The sequence below is a fragment of the Drosophila sechellia genome, chromosome 2R (assembly GCF_004382195.2).
Source record: "Drosophila sechellia strain sech25 chromosome 2R, ASM438219v1, whole genome shotgun sequence".
Lineage (NCBI taxonomy): Eukaryota > Metazoa > Arthropoda > Insecta > Diptera > Drosophilidae > Drosophila > Drosophila sechellia.
Window position 1 is genome coordinate 5,749,428 of NC_045950.1, and position 23,022 is coordinate 5,772,449.

General features: G+C 44.8%; 2 protein-coding genes and 2 long non-coding RNA genes across 21 annotated transcripts in view; 3 read left to right on the forward strand and 1 right to left on the reverse strand.

The window, feature by feature from the left end:
• Nucleotides 1-13,454, forward strand: part of LOC6608363 (trichohyalin) — a 37,751-nt gene extending 24,297 nt beyond the window's left edge. For 8 of the 18 annotated variants that reach the window (XM_032717029.1, XM_032717031.1, XM_032717038.1 and 5 more), the window contains 13 exons: nt 138-626; nt 960-992; nt 2,080-2,196; nt 2,868-2,888; nt 4,373-4,555; nt 4,678-4,998; nt 5,360-5,548; nt 5,814-7,580; nt 7,856-8,119; nt 8,179-8,621; nt 8,838-8,972; nt 9,042-9,105; nt 9,172-12,995. In XM_032717029.1, coding sequence (XP_032572920.1) covers nt 138-626; nt 960-992; nt 2,080-2,196; nt 2,868-2,888; nt 4,373-4,555; nt 4,678-4,998; nt 5,360-5,548; nt 5,814-7,580; nt 7,856-8,119; nt 8,179-8,621; nt 8,838-8,972; nt 9,042-9,105; nt 9,172-9,207 — 4,062 coding nt within the window. In that variant the 3' untranslated portion in view covers nt 9,208-12,995. Of the gene's footprint in view, nt 1-137; nt 633-959; nt 993-1,653; nt 1,693-2,079; nt 2,197-2,867; nt 2,889-4,372; nt 4,556-4,677; nt 4,999-5,359; nt 5,549-5,813; nt 7,581-7,855; nt 8,120-8,178; nt 8,622-8,837; nt 8,973-9,041; nt 9,106-9,171 lie in introns of those variants that run through there. The other 10 variants (XM_032717032.1, XM_032717034.1, XM_032717045.1 and 7 more) reach the window with 8 other exon arrangements.
• A 2,481-nt stretch (nt 13,455-15,935) lies between these two features.
• On the forward strand, nt 15,936-17,041 carry LOC116800371. The gene is made up of 2 exons (XR_004361318.1): nt 15,936-16,264; nt 16,883-17,041. It is a non-coding gene; the product is annotated as an uncharacterized LOC116800371 (long non-coding RNA).
• On the reverse strand, nt 16,935-19,215 carry LOC6608364. The gene is made up of 2 exons (XM_002033065.2): nt 18,514-19,215; nt 16,935-18,061 (listed from the first exon to the last, which is right to left on the reverse strand). The coding sequence occupies exons 1-2, from the start codon at nt 18,689-18,691 to the stop codon at nt 17,121-17,123; spliced, it is 1,119 nt and encodes a 372-aa protein (XP_002033101.1). The 5' UTR covers nt 18,692-19,215; the 3' UTR covers nt 16,935-17,120.
• Nucleotides 19,216-20,165: 950 nt separating this feature from the next.
• On the forward strand, nt 20,166-21,822 carry LOC116800370. The gene is made up of 3 exons (XR_004361317.1): nt 20,166-20,740; nt 21,145-21,330; nt 21,386-21,822. It is a non-coding gene; the product is annotated as an uncharacterized LOC116800370 (long non-coding RNA).
• Nucleotides 21,823-23,022: the final 1,200 nt, after the last annotated feature.

Below are 23,022 nucleotides of genomic sequence, written 5' to 3' on the forward strand. Positions count from 1 at the left end.
AAAAGTGATAGAAAATATCTTTGCCAACTGCTAAGTCCAGGTCACCAAAGCTTTCTAGATCAAAATGAGGAACCTCGAAATAGGGTTTACCATTCTTTCTCTGTTCGCTCCTCAATTCCCCCGATCTTTTTCGATAGATCGAAAACCTGGAGGATCTGCTGAAGGAGAAGGACAACCAGGTGGACATGGCGCGGGCCCGTTTGTCGGCCATGCAGGCGCACCACAGCAGCTCCGAGGGCGCCTTGACCAGTCTGGAGGAGGCCATCGGCGACAAGGAGAAGCAGATGGCCCAGCTGCGTGATCAGCGGGATCGCGCCGAGCACGAGAAGCAGGAGGAGCGGGATCTTCATGAGCGCGAGGTGGCCGACTACAAGATCAAGCTGCGGGCCGCCGAGAGTGAGGTGGAGAAGCTGCAGACGCGCCTGGAGCGGGCGGTCACCGAGCGGGAGCGGCTGGAGATCAAGCTGGAGGCCTCGCAGAGCGAACTGGGCAAGTCGAAGGCCGAGCTGGAGAAGGCCACCTGCGAAATGGGCAGGAGCAGCGCCGACTGGGAGTCCACCAAGCAGAGGATCGCCCGCCTGGAGCTGGAGAACGAGCGGCTGAAACACGATCTGGAGCGTTCGCAGGTACTCGTGCATTATGACCAGTTTCCCCGACATTACCCTAATAACTTATCATCAGTCTATTCGTATGTATGTTTGCGCTGTGTACATATAATCGAGAGACTTGCATACATACTGCTATCGATAATCTATGAACCCATATGCATACAACACGTACATATCTATGTGCTATCTGTATCTACATCTATATCTATATATCTGTATCTGAATATGTATTTACATGTACACATTACGCATCCCAACTACCAACTACCCAACTACAACAACTACAATTATAATAACTACAACAACCAATCAACCTGAATTATAAACTCACCCGACATAAACCAAATATAGATGCAGCTAGAAGAACAGACCACACTACACAAAGTAAGCCCAAAAATCCGAATTCCAAACTTCCACTTACCAACTAGATTGCATAATATCGAGTATCGTAGTTTTCGAGTAAAGTAGTTTGAAATCCTTTCACTCACCATAAGTCTGCCCAAATTGTTTACCCAATAAATGGTTTTAAACTTTTAAAGTTAAATCGAACAAAGTAATATTTTGGTAATTTCATAAAGTGACTTGGTTTTGTTCAAAGATCAAACTAAAATTGATATTGGTAATTAGTTTCATCGAAAACGAATATGGAATATATCGCTATTATGCAAAAGCGCACCTTTGATGTATCGCCTACACATGTATAGTATCGTATTGCATCTAATTTAGAGCCTTGTAACTATCACTCATCACCCAAAAACTCGTAGTACTAATGTTTGCTGTCAACCGACTATCACTCGCCATTTAGAGCCAGCAGGCTGAAGTCGAGCTCAGTCAACCACCCACCAGCAGCAACTATTTCAGATCCGATAAAGCCCTAACATATTGCGCACTTAGATACTTAGACAGGATTAGCAGCACTCGCCTACATAGTTGGGTTTTGATTTAATCGCTGTGCGGACAGAGGGAGGTGTGAACAAGTTGAATTGCCGCCGAACATGCATACCCTAAGATTAAGATATAAATATGTTCGTATCGTACTTTGCAGAATGTACAAAAGTTAATGTTCGAAACGGGCAAGATATCGGTAAGTCGGCCAAAGCCGCTGACCCAGCCTAACCCACTTAGTTCACTAAGCGCCATAGCAGCCCAAATACAAATACAAACCTAATCTAGAGAACCAAGCGTCAAATGCACCCAAATATGAGAGAAACGTATTTCGAAATCCAAAATGCCAAACGTTCATTGAATCATTCACAGCTTCATGGATTGGATTGGTATCCATTGTAAACAGCTTGCCTGCTGGACTCATCGACTCATCATCACCTCAAGTCACCCGTATTCGCAACCATCTCTGTAAACACATTTGCTAATGCCTTGAACTGCTTTCGATTGTTGTCTTGCACTTGTTATCCATATTGCCCCAACCATGGCCAACCAACTAATTTGAATGTTTCACGTTTCCCGCCCAAAGACAACCTTTGGCAGGACCACGATGACCACGTCCCAGGAACTGGATCGAGCCCAGGAGCGGGCCGACAAGGCCTCAGCCGAGCTTCGACGCACCCAGGCCGAGCTGAGAGTCACACAGGTATGGTCCAAATGCTCCCTCACTTGCCTGCGAATCGAGACAGCCATATACTCGTACATATATCGATATGCATATCTGAATGCTCTTTTAGTTAGCTTTACATATATTATTTACGTATACTTTATGTATAAATCGAACTCCGAACTCGCAATTGCAAGTGCAATTCTTACATACAACTGTCTGTGTGTATATATGTATGTGTATGTATGCTGTACATGTACATATCTCGGTGTGCGTGTGCTTTGTTGATGGACCGAAAACTTTCGCCTGGCTATAAGAGGAGATTCTACACACCCACACAGAACACCAATACCAATACAAAAGTCGAAGGGACCCCCATCCGCCTGTCTATAACTTTCTCTGCTGCAACATGCCACCCCAACCACACACACACACACACACGCACACACCCGAGCACTTGCTATGGCAAACACGCAGAGTCCTTTTGGCGGGGATAAAGGATAGGGATAAAGTTGTTCAACTCGATTTAAACTCCTTTTATGTTTGCTTCTTTCGTAACTTTAACTCTAACGTAACCGTAAATGTATTAGTAAACTGTAAATGTAATCGTAATTGTAAAGATTTTATTGCAAATGCCGCCGTTGAGACCATGTATACTAAAACCAAACTCTATCTAAACCGTTGTGCTTACATTCATTCTCTAAATATAGGGCGAAACTGAAAAACGTTTTGTGAGTAAACCGCTTCCAAGCAATCAATCAATCAAACAAGTTTTTAGTAACGCAACTAACCGTAATTGAATTCGATTGCAAACTTGAACTGCATCTGACTATGCCAAAGTAATCCAAAGAAACCCAAAAAAAGATAACCAAAGCTAGTTGCAATCTGTCACTTGTTCAATTTAATGTAACTTGCATTGCCTGATGTACTAACATTGCCATACCAGCATATACATACGCACATACCCATACACACGTGCCTATACATATAGCCAACACATACGCATACATCATTGACCTTGTACGCTATAGCCTCGAGCTCATCTGTCACTCTTCCGGTTTGTTCGGAAAAAAAAGCAACCTGCCCGAAAACCGGATGCAAGCAAAGTATGACAAAGTATCCTTAGAGCAGCTCAGCTCCTGGAGCGCTTTCCCTTGGACTTTCCACCCACACACACCCACGCACTCACGTACACACGTACAAGGACTACAGGAAGCGGAAGGCCGCTGATATCCCCAGCTAATTGACTTAACTGCTCTCTCGCGCCCACAAATACATTGACACCCACACATCCGCCAGCATTTCTTACGCACACTTTGCCTTACTTTGCTCTCGCACTTTCGCCAATTTTCCCTAATTTTCCTCTTGCACTAATGAGCCATCTGTGGTCGTCTAATCCATCGCGAACTCATGCCCAAATGCCCGCCATGTGTCCCATAACAAGTTGGTCCAGTGTTTTAATGTCCGTCTTTTTCAACCCATTACCCAGCTACACCCTTTCTTCTTATCCCGTTGAACTTCTTTACATTTGGTTTAAACTTCGTATTTGTTTTGCAAACTTTTAAAAACTTTATTTGTCCGTTTGTTTCCAATACATTTTACCTAAGATATCTTTATCTATTTCTTTCTCAGAAGTTGTCCATGCTATTTCCACTGTTGTTTCCGTTCACATCCGTATTATGCTCTTTCTGTACTTTCTTTTGAGCTTTTCTTTGCCAAATTCTTTACTAAGCTCGCAACAAGTCCTCTTCTGTTCTCTTCTCTCAACTATCCATTCTCCTGCTTAAATTTTTATTCCTGCCCTATATCAACCTCAAATTTAGATTCCTACTCTATATCTTCCTAAAGTTTTGATTTCTGCTCTATATCTACCTCAAAGTCAGCCGCTCGCTCGCAGCATAAATCGCTCTGAATCGCTCGCTAGAAGTTGTGATCGTGTTCGTAATCGTTATCGTAATTTAAGTACTTTTTGTCGTTATATTTGTCGTTTGTCACCTTAACCTCTCTGTTTCGTGTCTACTAATCAGTCAGACATTCAGTCAGTCAGTCAGTCAGTCGAATCAGTCATTTAAGAACCTTTGTCCCACATAATGGCCTGTAAATAATATCCGTTATCCAACATCCACTCTACCCCCCCGACAACAACATGACAAACCCTTCGATCCCCAACGATCGATTGATAATGAAATTCGACCAAACCAAAACCCGAAAACAGTCGGATGCGGAAAGAGCACGCGAGGAGGCGGCCGCCCTGCAGGAGAAGCTGGAGAAGAGCCAGGGCGAGGTGTACCGACTCAAGGCCAAGCTGGAGAACGCCCAGGGCGAGCAGGAGAGTCTGCGCCAGGAGCTGGAGAAGGCGCAGAGCGGTGTCTCTCGCATCCACGCCGACCGCGATCGGGTAGGCAAAACCGCTTAGCTATAGCTGAGCACCCAAATCCGAAATAAAACCCCCAATGAACCCCATGAATGACCCAACCAACCATCCTCACTCACTCACCCAAACCACCATCCGTTGCACAGGCCTTCTCCGAGGTGGAAAAGATCAAGGAGGAGATGGAGCGCACCCAGGCCACGTTGGGCAAGTCGCAGCTGCAGCACGAGAAGCTGCAGAACTCGCTGGACAAGGCCCAGAACGAGGTCGATCATCTGCAGGATAAGCTGGACAAGGCCTGCACGGAGAACCGCCGCCTGGTGCTCGAGAAGGAGAAGCTCACCTACGACTACGACAACCTGCAGTCGCAGCTGGACAAGGCCTTGGGCCAGGCGGCCAGGATGCAGAAGGAGCGCGAGACCCTCTCCTTGGACACGGACCGCATACGCGAGAAGCTGGAGAAGACGCAGGTATGCCCGGGTCCAAGTCCCAGCCCCCAGAACCACCACACCTACACCACACACGCTCTGAACCACACACCCATCTTCGAAGAGACTAGCTAACCGAAAATGTGTGACTGTAACCGTAACTGTGTTGTGCTAACCCCCAGAGATAAACTATTAACCGACATGCCACTAAAACCTCGCTTAGATCGATGTGATTGCTATTGCTTAACCCAGAACAACCTTAACCCCTAACCTCCCGCCTTGTACATAACTAAAACTATTTATCCCTAACATATATCTCTACGTATGCGTAACTATCTTTCGACTGTCACACCCCACAACACACACACGCAACTAAAACACACACACAACTTCGAAATACCAGGTGCAACTGGGTCGCATCCAGAAGGAGCGGGATCAATTCTCCGACGAGCTGGAGACGCTCAAGGAGCGCTCGGAATCGGCACAGACCCTCCTGATGAAGGCCGCCCGCGACAGGGAGGCGATGCAAACGGATCTGGAGGTCCTCAAGGAGCGCTACGAGAAGTCACACGCCATTCAGCAGAAACTCCAGGTAATTGACACCCAACTCCCCACCAGCGAAGGCAATTGCTTAAGGTATCCTCTTCGAAAACGAAACCCAAAACTATTGGCTATCACCCTTACTAAACTCTATACTAAAATACGTTGTCTGTACTGCATATTGTTTGAAAAACCGCATGAGAACTGAACTAAGAAATCAGAAAAATTGTCTGTTTGTGTAATCCGTAGCTACATGCCATTGCAAACCCGAATTCCCAGACCTAACCCCTCAGTCTTCCCCTATCACTTCCTTTCAGATGGAGCGCGACGATGCGGTCACCGAAGTCGAGATCCTCAAGGAGAAACTGGACAAGGCGCTGTACGCCAGCCAGAAGCTGATCGACGAGAAGGACACCTCCAACAAGGAGTTCGAAAAGATGCTGGAGAAGTACGATCGGGCCCAGAACGAGATCTATCGCCTTCAGTCCCGTTGCGATACGGCAGAAGCGGATAGAGCCCGCCTGGAGGTGGAGGCGGAGCGATCTGGCCTGGCTGCCAGCAAGGCTCGCGAGGATCTGCGCAAGCTGCAGGACGAGAGCACTCGGCTGCAGGAGGCCTGCGATCGGGCGGCGCTCCAGTTGAGCCGCGCCAAGGAGTGCGAGGACAATGCGCGCAGCGAACTGGAGCACAGTCGCGATCGCTTCGACAAGCTACAAACGGACATTCGGCGTGCCCAGGGCGAGAAGGAGCACTTCCAGTCCGAGCTGGAGAGGGTCACCTACGAACTGGAGCGGGCACATGCCGCCCAGACCAAGGCGAGCGCCAGCGTGGAGGCGGCCAAGGAGGAGGCGGCCCACTATGCCGTAGAGCTTGAGAAGATGCGCGACCGCTACGAGAAGAGCCAGGTGGAGCTGCGCAAGCTGCAGGACACGGACACCTTCGGGCGGGAGACGCGACGCCTCAAGGAGGAGAACGAGCGGCTGCGCGAGAAGCTGGACAAGACGCTCATGGAACTGGAAACCATCCGCGGCAAATCGCAGTACGAATCGGAGTCCTTCGAGAAGTACAAGGACAAGTACGAGAAGATCGAGATGGAGGTGCAGAACATGGAGTCGAAGCTGCACGAGACCAGCCTGCAGCTGGAGCTGTCGAAGGGCGAGGTGGCCAAGATGCTGGCCAACCAGGACAAGCAGCGATCCGAGCTGGAACGGGCGCACATCGAGCGGGAGAAGGCACGCGACAAGCATGAGAAGCTACTGAAGGAGGTCGATCGTTTGCGCCTGCAACAGTCCTCGGTGAGCCCCGGCGATCCGGTCCGAGCGTCGACGTCCTCCTCTTCCGCTCTGTCCGCTGGCGAGCGGCAGGAGATCGACCGCCTGCGGGATCGCCTTGAAAAGGCGCTGCAGTCGCGTGACGCCACCGAGCTGGAGGCCGGTCGCTTGGCCAAGGAACTGGAGAAGGCGCAAATGCATCTGGCCAAGCAGCAGGAGAACACCGAGTCCACGCGCATCGAGTTCGAGCGCATGGGCGCTGAGCTCGGTCGCCTGCACGATCGCCTCGAGAAGGCCGAGGCCGAAAGGGAAGCCCTGCGTCAAGCGAACCGGAGCGGCGGAGCTGGCGCTGCCCCCCATCCGCAGCTGGAGAAGCACGTCCAGAAGCTGGAGTCAGACGTCAAGCAGCTGGCCATGGAGCGGGAGCAGCTGGTCCTGCAACTGGAGAAGAGCCAGGAGATCCTCATGAACTTCCAGAAGGAGCTCCAGAACGCAGAGGCGGAGTTGCAGAAGACGCGCGAGGAGAACCGCAAGCTGCGCAACGGTCACCAAATGCCACCAGCCGCCGCTCCACCCGCCGGAGCCTCTCCCGCCGAGATCCAGGCCATGCAAAAGGAAATCCAGACCCTCCAGCAGAAGCTCCAGGAGTCGGAGCGCGCCCTGCAAGCCGCCGGTCCCCAGCAGGCCCAGGCTGCAGCGGCGGCAGGAGCGAGTCGCGAGGAGATCGAGCAATGGCGCAAGGTCATCGAGCAGGAGAAGAGTCGCGCCGACATGGCCGACAAGGCCGCCCAGGAGATGCACAAGCGCATTCAGGTGAGGATCGATGTGGGCGCATTACTACAGGACACAATGAGCACAAGGAGTTTGTCCTTAACACAACTAAACATTCTGATACTTTCTAACACATTAAATCACTTATTTCCACACATTTTTTATGTCAATATGTAAGTACTTAACATTATCATTTGGTTATTGCGTTTAAAATTACGTTACTTTGGATGGGTGTTAAACAATTATTGAAGTTCCATGTTACACTTATATATTCTCATTAAACTAAACTAATATTCCAATGCATTTAAATGGTTTAGCTTATGGACCAACACATCAAGGATCAGCACGCCCAGATGCAGAAGATGCAGCAGCAGATGCAACAGCAGCAGCAGGCGGCACAGCAGGCGGCACAGCAGGCAGCACAGCAGGCGGCGCAGCAGCAGTCCGCAGCAGGTGCAGCAGGCGGAGCGGACGCTAAAGAGTTGGAGAAGGTTAGAGGCGAACTCCAGGTGGCGTGCACCGAGCGGGATCGCTTCCAGCAGCAGCTGGAGCTCCTGGTCACAGAGCTGGAGAAGAGCAAGGTGGGTTATCCATTGCATCAAACAAATATATAACCATTAATCGCATTTATCACTGCCAGATGTCCAACCAGGAGCAGGCAAAACAGCTCCAAACGGCACAGCAGCAAGTGCAGCAACTGCAGCAGCAGGTGCAACAGTTGCAGCAGCAGATGCAGCAACTGCAGCAGGCTGCCAGTGCGGGAGCAGGCGCCACCGACGTGCAGCGCCAGCAGCTGGAGCAGCAACAGAAGCAACTGGAGGAGGTGCGCAAGCAGATCGACAACCAGGCCAAGGCCACCGAGGGCGAGCGCAAGATCATCGACGAGCAGCGCAAGCAGATCGACGCCAAGCGCAAGGACATCGAGGAAAAGGAGAAGAAGATGGCCGAGTTCGATGTCCAGCTGCGCAAGCGCAAGGAGCAGATGGACCAGCTGGAGAAGTCCCTCCAAACGCAGGGAGGCGGAGCGGCGGCAGCCGGCGAGCTGAACAAGAAGCTCATGGACACGCAGCGGCAACTGGAAGCGTAAGTTTTGCATAACAACAAATAACGCAGTATTACGTAAACCAATGAAGGAAAGGATGTAGTGAACTAACTTGATTGTAAAGCTATCTTTCATATACCAGTAACTCAAGTTGCAAATCTCTAAATACGGACACCCTGACGTTTATACGGACAGAAAAACGGCGATAAAGCTTTTTGTATCTGAATGATTGATATATTGTTGTAACTCTATTTCAGATGCGTCAAGGAGCTGCAAAATACAAAGGAGGAGCACAAGAAGGCGGCAACCGAAACGGAACGTTTGCTGCAATTGGTACAAATGTCGCAGGAGGAGCAGAACGCCAAGGAGAAGACCATCATGGATTTGCAACAGTGAGTGTCTCAGTGGTTACTATGCTTAAACACACCCATTGAATTCATTCCGTATTATCCCTATTTTAGAGCCTTAAAGATCGCTCAAGCCAAAGTCAAACAAGCACAAACGCAGCAACAGCAACAGCAGGATGTAAGTTAGAATGAAGTTTAAGGTATGCAAGGATATGGCTAATCCCCAATCCACATCCTTTTTCAGGCTGGACCAGCTGGCTTCTTGAAGAGCTTTTTCTAAACAGTGCCCTCGCAGGGCCACAGGTACACACATCTAGTGATGCAGATGAGGCAAAAGGATTTTACACGTACTACTTACCCAATGCGATAATTGAAAACCAAAAGCAGCAAGAAGTTACCAAAAGCACTGTCTACTATTTTGTATACTACCGATGCCGATACCAATACCAACTATGCAGTATTTCTACGACTCTCACACACATACACTCTTTACACACACTGATACACACAGGGACACACACATTTGTAAATGACACCATGTAAATGCAATGCGAAATGCATATTATTTGATATTTATGTGTATTGTGTAATTAGGTTGCCGCTATACTCAAATTGTGGATGCATTTAAAAGTCAGCTCGTATAGCGTACTTTGTAAACTCTCTTAACTTTCTCTCTAACTCACTAACTCAATCCTTTTCGAACTCAAAATCGAAATCAACTTAAAGTTTATCGTTAGCCAAAACACCAAGTCCTTCTTAGCCCAATTACCCCAACTCGAGAGTCCTTCTGTCCTTCACTTTCTCTCTGTCGGTCGGAGCTGCAGCACGTAGACTACGTCCTCGGGCACTGCATCCCCATCGCCATCCCCATCATCCTAGTAAAATTTCTGTAAGACCCACCCATTAGTTATCCCACTGCGCGGATGTGAGATGGCATTGAAATTGAAACGAGAAGAAAGGCAGAGCAGTAATTGCATTAACTGAGTGCTGCTTTGGACCCAAAGTGCAGCATGCACTTACAATTATCGACGATATATATACATATATGTATGCCAGCCTCTGTTATAGTTAGTCAAACATGAGCATCCTACGCCCATCATTCGCCCATCAGTCGCACTGTACATAAGACATTCGCATCGGAAAAGTATAGATACAGATACGGATACAATACGTAGAGCAATAATTGATAGACCACAGATAATACAAGTATGGTATAGATACGAGTACCATATGTAAAATTATTGCGATTATAAAATTATATTGCCTAGCCTTTAGCCGTGTACCAACCAATCACTACCTACCATTCAGCTAATATGGATATTATCGATAAAATAAACTCGAACGTCAACTACAACAAGTGCAATCTCTATTTTAATTAGTTAAATCTACACGATACCCCACGTTCCTTAGCCCCCGACTAAATAGATCAAGTCCACTACGCAAGCTTTACCCAAGTCAGCTGTGAATGCGCATAGTACGAGTACTATAGTACTTCTAGTAGATCGGTAGTTCCACTCTAGTCCAGTTCACTCGAAACGTTGCTTTTGGTCTAGATAAGGTGCGAAAGTGTTATTGTTGAATGAATGACCTATGCCCCTGTAATGCATACCTAGCGAATAGAGGAATAGTTGCAGATGTGTACAAACTATAGAGTACCACATATAAACTAGCATGAACTTTTCTGTTTCTTTTTTTTTTTGGTTGAGTGCATTTATGTTTCCTATAATTTAAACCTAAATAAAGTAGAAATTGAATAGAAGAAGTATGATGTACGAAGGTAGAAGAGAGTATGGAGTTATCACTGCCAGTGTAAGCAAGAATATCGATAGATGGGAAATTAAAGATCCGTTTAATCTTAGGGCCTAACATTAGAATATCATTTGACTTTCGGTTACTAATGAAACCAACCACGAAGACATTCAGCGAGAGACGAAGCAAGAGACACAACACAATCATATCATGCAAGCCTATATCATAACCCCAAGAACGAAGGATAGCTGACCCTAGCGCTTTAATTGTCCTTGAATCCTTCCACCCATTCTAGAATGATCGATGGTTGAATTGATAGAGCACCCTCCACCCTTTAGGTAATCGATTAACGACCAAGTAAACAACGATAGAGCTGCACTCTCTGCTTTCTTTTCGGTTTCGCAGTCGTTCGATTTGTGTACATAAGTTAGGGCCCTGCTTTTCGCCCCCCTCTCTCGCCAAATGAGTTCCCCACAAAGTTCCTATACCAGGAATCTCGGGTTTACGGTGCAGCTGGAGGGCAGAAAGCCATACGAGTTCGCGAGTCAAGTAAAAAGTAAAAGTTAGCAACACCTTCATGCTCGACAGAAGTGTACATAAGTGTCTAGTTATGTAAGCATAACAGAAGCTGTATAATATATGAAAGTTTACCATATACTAAACGATATAATGTAATCATCAATCTATATCCAGACCATTGAGAACACGAGAACAATTACTATCGACAAATCAAACCGAACAAACTTCACCGTAGGACACATCACTTTGGCTACCCAAGCTGCATACAAATTACACACCACGTTGACAATACAATCACCCACAAAAACACGTTAACACTGATACACCTTTTGATGCCCCCAGTTTATACCACTCAATTACGATCCATTGACGCTAGATGGAAGCCAACATATCCGAGTCGAGATAGCGCTAATCTCATGTTAACTGTGGCCTAACCCCAGATATCACATAGTCGAACGGACATTTTGGGAGCGATTTCCTAGCGCTACGAGTGGATTTCTTGGTCACTCGATTAGTAGGTCACCGATCACCGGTCACTTTCACCTTCGATCTTGATCTCGATTAGCAGTTATAGAGGATGAAACGTTTGCCTTTAACTACTTAACTTAACTTACCACGTATCGTATTGTTAGCCTAGATAGTCTCAATTACAGCAGCAGCAGCAGTGACGAACAAACTGAGATTAAGAACATGAACTAACGGTCTATCTACTTCTAGTATTTGCCGTAACACTTTAATCATATTATCCCCGCCGTCGTGTACCCTACTTACAGATACAAATACGAAACTATCGGATAGCAAGGAAAGCTTCGACAACTTTTTCTATACAAATCTAGCGAACATAACAATAACAAGAGATATATGATATATGATAAATCGAACAGCAAAACCCAATTCTCGTATAATGTAATTTAGCAAATTGTAAACTCAATATAGGCAGACACTCGCTCGCAAACAAAAACCCGAATATCAGGCGAGAATCGATGGCAGATTAATGAATTTATATGGTGGAGTCCCACTCGATCGGGAGTCGAGCGTTACCTATCGATAAATGCTAGCGAAGAATTATGTGTAACCCCAGTGTGTACTTCTCTGTACATAGACCTATATATATATATATAAATACTTACGATTATGACTAGAGCAAAGCATACGATAGATGAATATAGGAATATACGGAAACAAAGCATACACATAGCAGATATGGAAAGAGAGCGCAAATTATATAGATACTACAGCATCACTCATCAAGATCAAAGCCGAAGATCGTAGTCAGAGCAAAAACTTGGATGGAGAGGCAGAGAGGCAGAGCAGAAGTCTAGACCTAGACCCCCAGAAACAAAGTCCCCAAACTGAAACCGATACCGAAATATCCGCAGATGAGCAACAAAAGCATTAAGCAAAACAAGAACAACAATTTCGTGTAACATTTTTTTAAACAAGTTTGGTGATCTACGATATTGGTAATAATTATTGATAAATAAAATAATATAAAAGGATATATATATATATATACATACATATATTATACAAATATATGAAGTAAAGCCCAGTACTCAGAACGACAATTTGGTCTTGTAAAGTGACTAAGTCATGTTTAACACAGTGTGAACTCTCGATAGATTGCAAAGATCACCGATAGTCAAACGATCACACTGTGCTGTCGATTTTCCATTCTGAGATTTCCCTCATTTCTTTTGATACTTTGTGATTGAACAATTTTAATTTGCCGATCTGAGCACTGGACTTTAAGCAGGAGTAGGCAAAAAAAAAATAAGAACGGAAACAAGGGGAGACATACATAAAGTACGAGTAAATATTTATTATATAATGTTTTTTAAGTAACTTATAGTAAGCCAGTATATATACACACATATATATATAAATTATACATATATGAAACTACATAAGTTTACAAGGTATATGACAAAAACAAAACAAAAACAACAAAAACCAAATTAAGAATCAACCACAACAAAAAAGAGCAACAAAAAGGTAAATAACAACAACAACAAAAACGCAACCGCAGCAACAAAGTAAAACAAAGTAAACGATTAGAGATGAGGTGGGAAAATATTATAATAATAAAGTAAATAAATTTATTATATACATACATACATAGAAGAATATTACAAATGGGAGAAAGTCGAGCAAAATGAAAGCGAGATGAAAATGATTATTTGAAACATGTTCATTATATATAAATGTCATTAAAAATGTTCTTCAAAACTGCCTACCAATAAAATATATTTCAAATAATATCAACCAGTGTCCTATTAAATAAAATATACCTTCGGAAGGTATTCCTATAGCAGGTGGGGAAGAATTTTTTATAACTATAATTTGGCTTAACTTTCGTAAGTTCTAGTTTCTGATTTATTTGAAAGACGCGCTATTTCGAACAGTGCTGCCCTATCTATCAATTGAGCGTTGCCATATCAGCTTTATCGGAATGCTCTACACAGACGACCAGCTTGTCTAAATTGTATGTAAAATGATATTTATGGTTTAGGTCTTCGCTAACAAAACTAAAAGATTGAATAACTAAAATTGACATCTTGAAGTCGCGCGCGAGAAAATCTTGATGTTGCAGATGGTAAATGCTACTTTTTATTACGCCGAAGTCGCAAGTTCAAATTCAGATGCTGGGTAAATGAATTATTTTATTATTTAGGTGGTCTTAATATATTTTTTTATCCGGTTTTATTTGTATTTATTATAACACAAAGCATAGTAGGTGCAAGGAATATATTAAGCAACTAAGACCTTTTCGCATTTATATTTAGCAAAAGCATATCTTGCAGTTTTAGCCTGCGATCTCTTTCTTGAAAAAAGTGGGAAAAATTAGATTGTATGGTAATAAGTATTCATAAGCAAACACGACAAAATCGCATTGTGCAAAGAAAACTACAAAGAAGTAAAACATTCCCCTGCCACTTTTGAAACAATATGGCCCCAAGCACTTAGAGAAAATCAATTTTGGGCCGCTCAGCATAAAGTTTCGAGTTCCAGTGAAACTTTTGCCTGCACCGCAATGTTTAACATTCCTGTGGGATAAGTTATTTAGAATTGCTGGCAAAAATTTAATCAGCCCTGGAAGAGAAACATTCATTACGGCTCCTTTACTTATTTTATCAGCTTGCAACGACAACATGCCCCAAACTCCGCTTTCCCAGCCCGCAGTTAGTGGGTGTGACGGGTGGTTTTCTGTGGGCTTTCGGGGGTTCCGGGGGTTTGCGTTGGGTGGCAAGTGGAGCAGTGACAGCTGCCCTATAAAATATTAAAAGTCGCACATACACACAGCCAAAACGGGCTGCAGAACCTCGTGTGATGTAATCCATATTGCTGGAGCCATGTAACGCAGGAAGGGTATATATATACATATATACCATGTACATAAGGCACATGACTCCTATGTGTAATGTATACATTACATGGCCCCATATATTTAGCACGCTTTTGGCCCACCTACAATTGGATTACCAACAACAGGCTCTCGGAAAAAGGAAAAGCGGTGGAAAAGCTCCTTGGGCGCCACACCCACCCACCCATCCCCCGCCCCTTTTCGGCGCATGTGCCGCAGTCGACGCCACCGTCGCTGCCTCTTTTATCGATTGACCCAATTTGCGGGCATAGAGTAGTTGGGCGCTTTTTTATATCACCCACCCAACTCAAACCAACGCAACCACCCACCGAATTGCGGCATTCGGAGTGTGTGTGTGCGTAATGTGTAGCCACCCCCGCAGATTCCAATGGTTTCCTTGTCCTTTCAACGTCCTTTCCTTTCCACACAAACACATACATTCCAACGGTTGGCTTACTGAGAGAACTATTTTTACTGTAACGGACCTAAGAATAAAACTATCGACTTATTAACTAGTGCTAGTTTTGTTACTGGTATGTACATACATATGTATATACCACAATATCTAATCAGTACCCTCTTTTGGTCGAAAAAAAAAACTATTTATTATGTGCAAATTGCTAGCTATTCCATTTATCTTAGGGTTATAATTTTAAGCTATCTGGAAAACTATTTCCCAATCTCTGTTTAACAGAGAACCACATAGAAGTGGCCCCAATTTCTCATCTAGCGGGTTTATCTTCGGTCCGAGTTCCGTCCATAAAACTCCACTGAAAGATAAACAAGAAGAACGCCCATTGCAGCGTTTTGGCCTAGAAAAGAAACCAAATGGGGGGCCGAGAAAGAGAAAACAATGAGCGAAGCATGCAGAATGGAGAATGGAGAATGGATAATGGAGAATGGAGAACTGGGCGGCAAGTAGTAGACTTTTGAACGGGCCACGAAGAAGCGACAACAAAGCGCTTGTTTGATTATGCTGGCCAAGCATAAAACCCCTATGTACAAACGAATGCCGCAGATACAAAACACAAATACAAAATACAGATGTACATACACACACGACACGTGTAATTGACCTACTTTCCCCACTCGAAAAAGTGTATCTGTGTAAGTTGCCTGTCCAGCTATTTGGATGCCATAGAAAAAGTGGGGGAAAAAACAAGAAGAAAAAAGAGTGGTACGAGCAAGCAGAAGAGGCGGCTGAAAAAGCACAAAAACCTAGATAAGATAAACGAAACAAGTACAGCATTACTCACCGAAAGTCACTGCGATGTGTGCACATATGTACAAGAACCCCGATCGTGTGTAATAAACCAGAATTTGTGTAATTAAAGCAGGAAAAATGTAAAAAGTATCTTGCAGATACGAAGTACATAGGAGCTTTTGCCGCTAGCAAAGCTCTCAGATACGCTCTGACCACAATTGAAATAGTTTGTCGCCCTGTCGCCAGCCACTTTTGTAGCCATGTGGCTGGCGACCTATTTACTGCGGCGTATCCATCAGATACATGCACAGAACAATTGGAAACACAGAAAAAAGTAAGGAGGAGATTAAGGGGTTTCCGAGAGATCTATTGGAATGCGCTGGCTGCGGAATCGAACAATGCTGAAAATGTAAAATGCGAGAATGCAAAAAATTGCCGCCCCCTTGTAGGTGGTGGCTAAAATGTTAAACGGAGCCCCAAAAGGCAATTACACGCTATCTGGTAAGACCTGCAGATAGTTTTGTTTGCTCTCCGGCGCGACACTGATAAAGGCAATTAGCAGCGAACATGTGCGGCGAAACTGGCGAGTCGAAAAGACCAGAAAGTCTGACTAAAAACAAAAACACTGAAAGCGCAGCACTAAGCGAGCAACTTAATTAATTAGTTTCGAGCGAAACGCCCCTTTGCCATTCGCGTGTCTTCAGCACACAGAAACCAAAAAGAAAAAACAGCTAAAACTGAAACGTATCTCTAACAAATGTGTGCAATACCTTGGATTCTAATTTCTAGAGTAAGAAACTTTTAAGACATTTTCTCCATTGGTTCAAAAAGATACACTATTGGTTTTATAGCTCGTAGCATTAATCGATAACTTTCTAGACACAAAATATTTCGACTTGATTAATAAGCATCAGTACAGCTTTCATCATCAGTACATCAGATACATCATCAAAACCTATATTGTCCAAAGCCCAGCCACATTTTTGCGCAGTGCAAAACACACTTTGGCTGTACTTAGCAGTTAGTCAGCAAATCGCTGGCCGCGCTTGCCGTGTTTGCCGATTGTTAACACGCCGTCGCTCAGCTATTTTCGCCGCTGATGTAATCACTTTTTTTCAGCTACAGCTGAACGGAACAGAACCCTCCTTCAAGACAAGAAAAACAGGCCATGTAACCAAAATTCAGTTTCGATTTAGTTTCGTCAGTCGGCGGATCGCGTCGACCCGCAAAATACCCTATAAGTGGTCGGTTCATATACAATAAAGTCAAGAAATTACACATCGAGTAGCTAGTTGGACTTAAGATTAGCATTGCATTTAGGCTTTGGGTTGAGCTGACAACTGCATAACAAGCCAGCTCAATCGGAGCGATCGGGACTGGAGATTTGGTCGCCGGCGAAGGACACACTAGCACTAGGATCGTGTCCTTGAACCGTGGGAATCGCTCTTATGAGTTCGGAACGGCGTCGTTTGAGTTCCTGGCGCGACGAACTGAGCCTCTTGCTTCGCTTCATGTTGGTGAATCTCACATAGATCTTGCCCCTCCGCTCCGTGCGGTAATAGCTGAGTTGTTCCTGCGGGAAAAGCTGCAGTATCTCGCGTTCCAGCAAGTGACTCCTCTGCAGGGTCAGGTGCATCTGGTTCTCCTCGTAGTAGCTGCACACCAGTTGGATGAGCAAAAGGCGCTGCACGGCGTCCAGCGGATCGTTCTGGCCAATACGCTCCAGCAAGCTCTGTGCCTTCATACCCGAGGATCGAAGTATTCCCAAAATGCTAACTTCTTGGTCAGGAGCGGCAGTGGCATCCTCCTTGTTGCCTGAGGTTCCTCCTGAAGACCCAGCCACCAGTACAGCTTCAGACGTCCTAGTTTGCTGCATTGGCATTAGCTCCTGTTTGACCATCATTATGTCGTTGGTTATCTCCGCAGGCGGATGAACCAACGGCAATGGAAACGGAACTGGCATTTCCCTGGGATCACTTAGGGCCACCAGCGATTCTGCTGGTATTGTCTTTGCCAGATCTTCAGGTTTGTGCAATTCATCCTGCTCTGACGGCTGTTCCATGGGCAACGGCGACTGCTCCTGGCAACGCGACTGGCCCTGAATCTCCGGACAGCGGCAGCCGGAGCAGTGACTCGACCCCTGGCCCTGGGCACCCTGGAGCGGTACGTTCAGCCAGCGGCGCCAGCGCTCCAAGTGATGCTCGAAGCGAATGCGGGTTCCAAAGCGAAAGTTCCGCAGCAACTCGGACAGATGATGACGTTTGATCATTTGCAGCTCGTCCACATTAATGGCTTCATCTGCAACACAGCGTGGCAAAAATTAAAGTTTGACCCGAAGAATAATAACGTTTACTATCAAGAAATTTAATTCTTAGCAATAAAGGCAGGGGTATTCTAAAAGACTTTTAGACAGCTAACTTAAAAACTATAAGTGCATAAAAAAACATATACAGTAGTTCTATAACTAAAGAGACCTAACTAAACAAAACAAAAGTGTTAACCCTTAAACACAATTTCTAGCAGTTCCAAGTTTTAACGGAAGCGAAGTATGCAGATCTCAACTCAACGAAACCAAAGTTTAAAACCAACCGCCAGCGACAAGCACAGGGTTAAAGTCGCGTCCTCTTTTTGCTCGCTCTTTATCGGCGTCTATGCTTCGCTTTGTTTACATGTGGTACACAAGTACAGACATACATACGTATTTACGCATGCATGTACAGTAATATGTACGTATGTTTGCATGTACATACCTTGCAGGTGGGGCAGCAGATCGGCGACGTCCCACGACTGCAGAAGGTCGCGCAGATCCTCGTAGTCCTCCTTTCCAGCCATCTCGAGCAGTTGCAGGCCGTGAGATTCCAGGTTTGAGTTTTCCACGGATCCAGAGCCACGTGGCATCTGTGGGGGCGATGATGTACACGGATTCATTCGACTACAACCGGGCGTACATCCTTTCGTCACGAATGAGAGTGCAGCACTGAAATTTTGCAACAGGCGCGTTGTTCTCTCCCGTCCCTCACCGCACACATACCCTCATACATACGGTTTTCGTTTCGATTTCATCGCCGTCTGTTCTGTCTTTCATCGTTTTTGTTTCGTTCATTCGTAGTCGGCTTCGCCAACTCAACGAACAGCGTATGTACCAAGGGCGTAGTCAGTTATGCAGAAGGGGTTAACATGGAAATCTGGTTTTGACTTGTCGCTATTAAACACTTGATCGTTTAGTTAGCGTATTTGCTTTGGACGTGCAATCAGATGTAATTATTACAAATGTAATCAAGACTACGCCCATGGTATGTACGCGTATGTACACATTCATACCTGAGCTGGCGTGTGTGTAATGCAGCGTTGTACTGTTTTCATTTATTTTTGTGTGTTTTTATGTGGCTGCACGTAAGTTTGTTTGAGTGCTTATTGATAAAATTTCGCACCAACCTCTTGTTACCCAAACGGATAAATCTGACCGAACGGCACCCTTTTATTGTATTATATACATACATATGTATGTACACGATATTTAAATTTAAGTAATTTAAACAATTTCATTTTTAAAAATTGTTTGATAAAATATTTAGGTTTCAAATTTTCAAAGAAAATTTCTTAAAATTAATATTCGTTAGTTGTAAAGCAGAAATACCTACAGATTCTTAAAAATTATAGCTGGAATATAACTTGTATACGTAATGGTTTTTGACATTGCATAGAGTATTAATTTAGGATATCATCTTACTGTTTGCGTGTAGGGTATCTAATACTTTGTGAAATCGAATATAGCGTTCCTATTTATTTCTGCTTGCCTATAAAATAATGTCGTTTCCATCCGGTAGAACAGCTAGAACTCGTTGAACATTTGTTGTTTTAAATAATTTGGTATTGTCTATGTGTGTTTACATATACATGCTTAGATGTACATACATACATACATATGTATTATATTCGAATACTATACCGAAGTGCGTCCGAATGGTTATTCCTCTGAAAGTTTATTACTAACGCCAATCTCACGGGATTTTTTTTATAGAATTTTAGAAAAACTATTTAATCTAATATAACACATCGGATTTAATTGATTGCTTTGTTTTTTGGTTGAAATTTCCTTAGAAGAATCTCAGCAAGCCGATCTCCGTTCGCGGAGTACGTTTCCGATTGTGAAAAGTGGGTGGTGGGGAAAATTTTAGCGGTCACCGACGTTCACACTCCTGCGTTTCTGGGTTGCTCGGAGCACATATTGGTTTGAAATTCAACCTCAAGACGTCATCAACATCCATGGCTCATAAGTGAAGTAGCCAGCGATGAACGCGCTGGCACACCGGTTCATTGAACTTTCTTTTGTAAATGTTTTCCTTTCTTCGCTCTCTGCGTCCCTCTCTCTCTCTCTCTTCTTCTCTATCTTTCTCTGTCCCTCTCTGCTTTCTTTGGGCCCCTCTTTTTGTTTACTTAGCTGCTTAGTCGCTGTGTGTCGGCTCCCTTTTCTTTTTCCCTCATTTTGGGACGACTACTTTCCGGAGTCGCAGTTTCTTCTGTCTTTTCGGGTTTCCTCTTTCAAAGAAGGGCAACGGCAACTTGTTCGGTTCAAATGCCTTCATTAACGACGCACACAGATCTGGAAGGGGAAAATGTGGGGAGCCCTATGGAAATTCCGTGTCACGGATTCCCGGACCGGGTCGAAGGGAAGAGTGCCCAGTGCTCGGGCAGACGACCTTCTCATCCCCCGAATTCATTTCGGTTTACATTTTCGCAACCTCTACCTGACCTGACAGCACTTCCCCCACCACCGCGATCCGAAACAAGCCCGCTGATACGGAAAACTCACCCGAAATCCGTGCCTCAAACGCTGAGACCTTCTAATTATATTTATTTCAGAGGCAGCCAGCTCCTTTGGTTACCAATTAGGCCCAGATTGTTTGCCCCCGACCAAGATTGCGGCCAGGAAACTCAGCACTGTCAACAAGATATCTCTAAACGGGTCATTAATAGGTACTTGTTTTGGAGTATCAAATTAATAGTTAATTGACCATGCCAAGTATGCATTTCTGTATTACATTCTTATATGTATCTTATAAACAATTTATATTTCATATCATAAGGGACTGAAATTATTTATATTCATAAGTATTCATACTTTTATCAAGATTATAGTTTTCAGTTTTAGAAAAACATTCAATATGTAAATATCCCGTTTAAGGTGCTGTATTCATTGGTTTTACATTTAAATTTTCCATAAATTTACGAGTATATGTACATAGATTCTATAAATTACAAAATCCGTTCCGAACATTTTGAGGTGATTTACGAGGATAAGTGAAAAGAACTGATTGCATTCATTGTAAACTCGCTCGATCAAACCGTATTCATAAGATCTACATATGTATCTTTTACAGGAACCTATGAATGTACGTGCATTTAGGGAAAAGCCACCAAACTGGTTCCAGTTCAGAAAAACCTCCCCTGGCATTGCCATCGTATTCGGGGAAAATAAAAATGTAAACAAAGGAAGCAGAAGCCCCTTGATAAGGCGCCATTTCTTGCCAAGTTATCATTCTAATGAAAAATTCCTTGGCCGCCAGGTAAGAACAAGAAACAAAGAGTCATTTTCAGTTCCTATATGTGCCACTTATGCAGGCCGAATCGCTTCACAAAAGGAAAATGTAAAAGAATGTGGAAACATGCGCAGTACCGTCCGACTTTCCAGGGAGGGTTTGAGGTTTTGAGGCGGGAAAAAAGCCCAGGGGTGACTTGATTTTCCCGAAAATCAAAAGATGTTGCAAGGACAATTGTTTCCGAGCAGTACCAAACCAGCGAGCTGTGCATTATCGCGGATAATTCGGTCTGGCTGCAGCTCATTCAACGCAGGAAACCACCACTGGCCTAATCATTTCGAAGGCGGAAACGCCAGAACTTCTATCGCCTGGAAGCGACCAAGTCTTCGCTTTCCCTATCTACTGCGCAGCAGCTGGCCAAGATTTTGCGCCTTTTGTGCGCAATTCCCAGTCCCCCGTCTTCACATCTCCGCCATTCAAGAGCGCTCCTCTACGAGCTTTGTGCGCCAAATGGGGTTTTTCGAGGTCTGAGACTCTGTCGCAGACATCTTGGTGGCCCCGCGAGCAGCAAAATCGAAGTCGACGTCGTGCCTCGGTGACCTACACACTGGCACACCCCCAAAGCCCCCAAACACACACACGCACACACACGTACACCTCCCGCAAAGTACATGAAAAAGCTTATAGAGAACTTAACTTTATGTACACTTTTATGGCCATGTGCAGGGGCTTTTGTGGGGCCCGATGGGTTTTTGGCCGAACAAAATGCGAGTTGGAGTCCGATGGGGCATTCGCCAATCTTGATCCGCTGGCATTAGACGCGTTGCTCACGCGGAGGCGAGTGTATGGGTGTGTGGCGCGCGATTTCGCTTATCAGTTGGCTGATAAACCAGTTCCTGTACAATCTGGACCAAGTAAGTATCGAACGATAGGCGGGAGTCTCTATACCGAGCCATCTGTTGTAGTATTGACTATTCGATGCCAAAATCGATGACTAGTGCTTCCTATGGCTACCGTTCAGATAGTCGGACTTGCAATACCTTATAAAATATGTGGTTCCGTGTTTCAAGTGGTAAATTCGCTTCCAAAAATTTCAAAAACAGTTCAGCACTACTACTCGTACCTGATTACTCTGGAATATAGATAGATAGATATAGAATATAGATCTTGTACTTGTTTGTTTAGCAGACCCCACAACAGTTTAGAAATAGGAACTTCAGCTATGGAATTTCGACCCCATGGTGTAGTCAAACTGATAACAGCGCTGGCATTACGTCCATCGACATCGCCTCATACCCCGACCAAATCGCATTTGTTTAAAGTCCAACTTTGGACCAGATGACCAGATGACCAGATGTCGATGTGTCGGGGCTACCATTAAGTATTAATAGCTATTGGCAAACGGCAGACCTGCACGATAATTGCATAAAATTACAGAACTCAGCGAATAGCTAAGAAGCTGCATATTCGACATCGATTTTTCTAGTTGTTCGCGGCGACGGTACGGACTCTCTAATTAGTCATTAATACGTGTGGGTTGCTCAAGGTGTACGGCTTTTCGTTCCCAGACCCCAGCTGATGGATTAGAATTTAAAGTTCAAAAGCTCGGTCCACAAGGCTGTAGCTCGCCTCCAATTAAAAATGTGGTCTTGCTGTGGGGCTAGAGAAACCTGTTTCGAGACGGCTACCCAGCAAGTCCACTGAAAGTGCTCCAAAGAC

Excerpts from the sequence above, each read along its gene's own strand:
- LOC6608364 (XM_002033065.2), bottom strand. The coding sequence starts at position 18,691 with ATGAATCCGTGTACATCATCGCCCCCACAGATGCCACGTGGCTCTGGA. Across the intron at positions 18,062-18,513 it reads TCTGCTGCCCCACCTGCAAG|ATGAAGCCATTAATGTGGAC; the intron begins GTATGTACATGC and ends GCTGTGTTGCAG.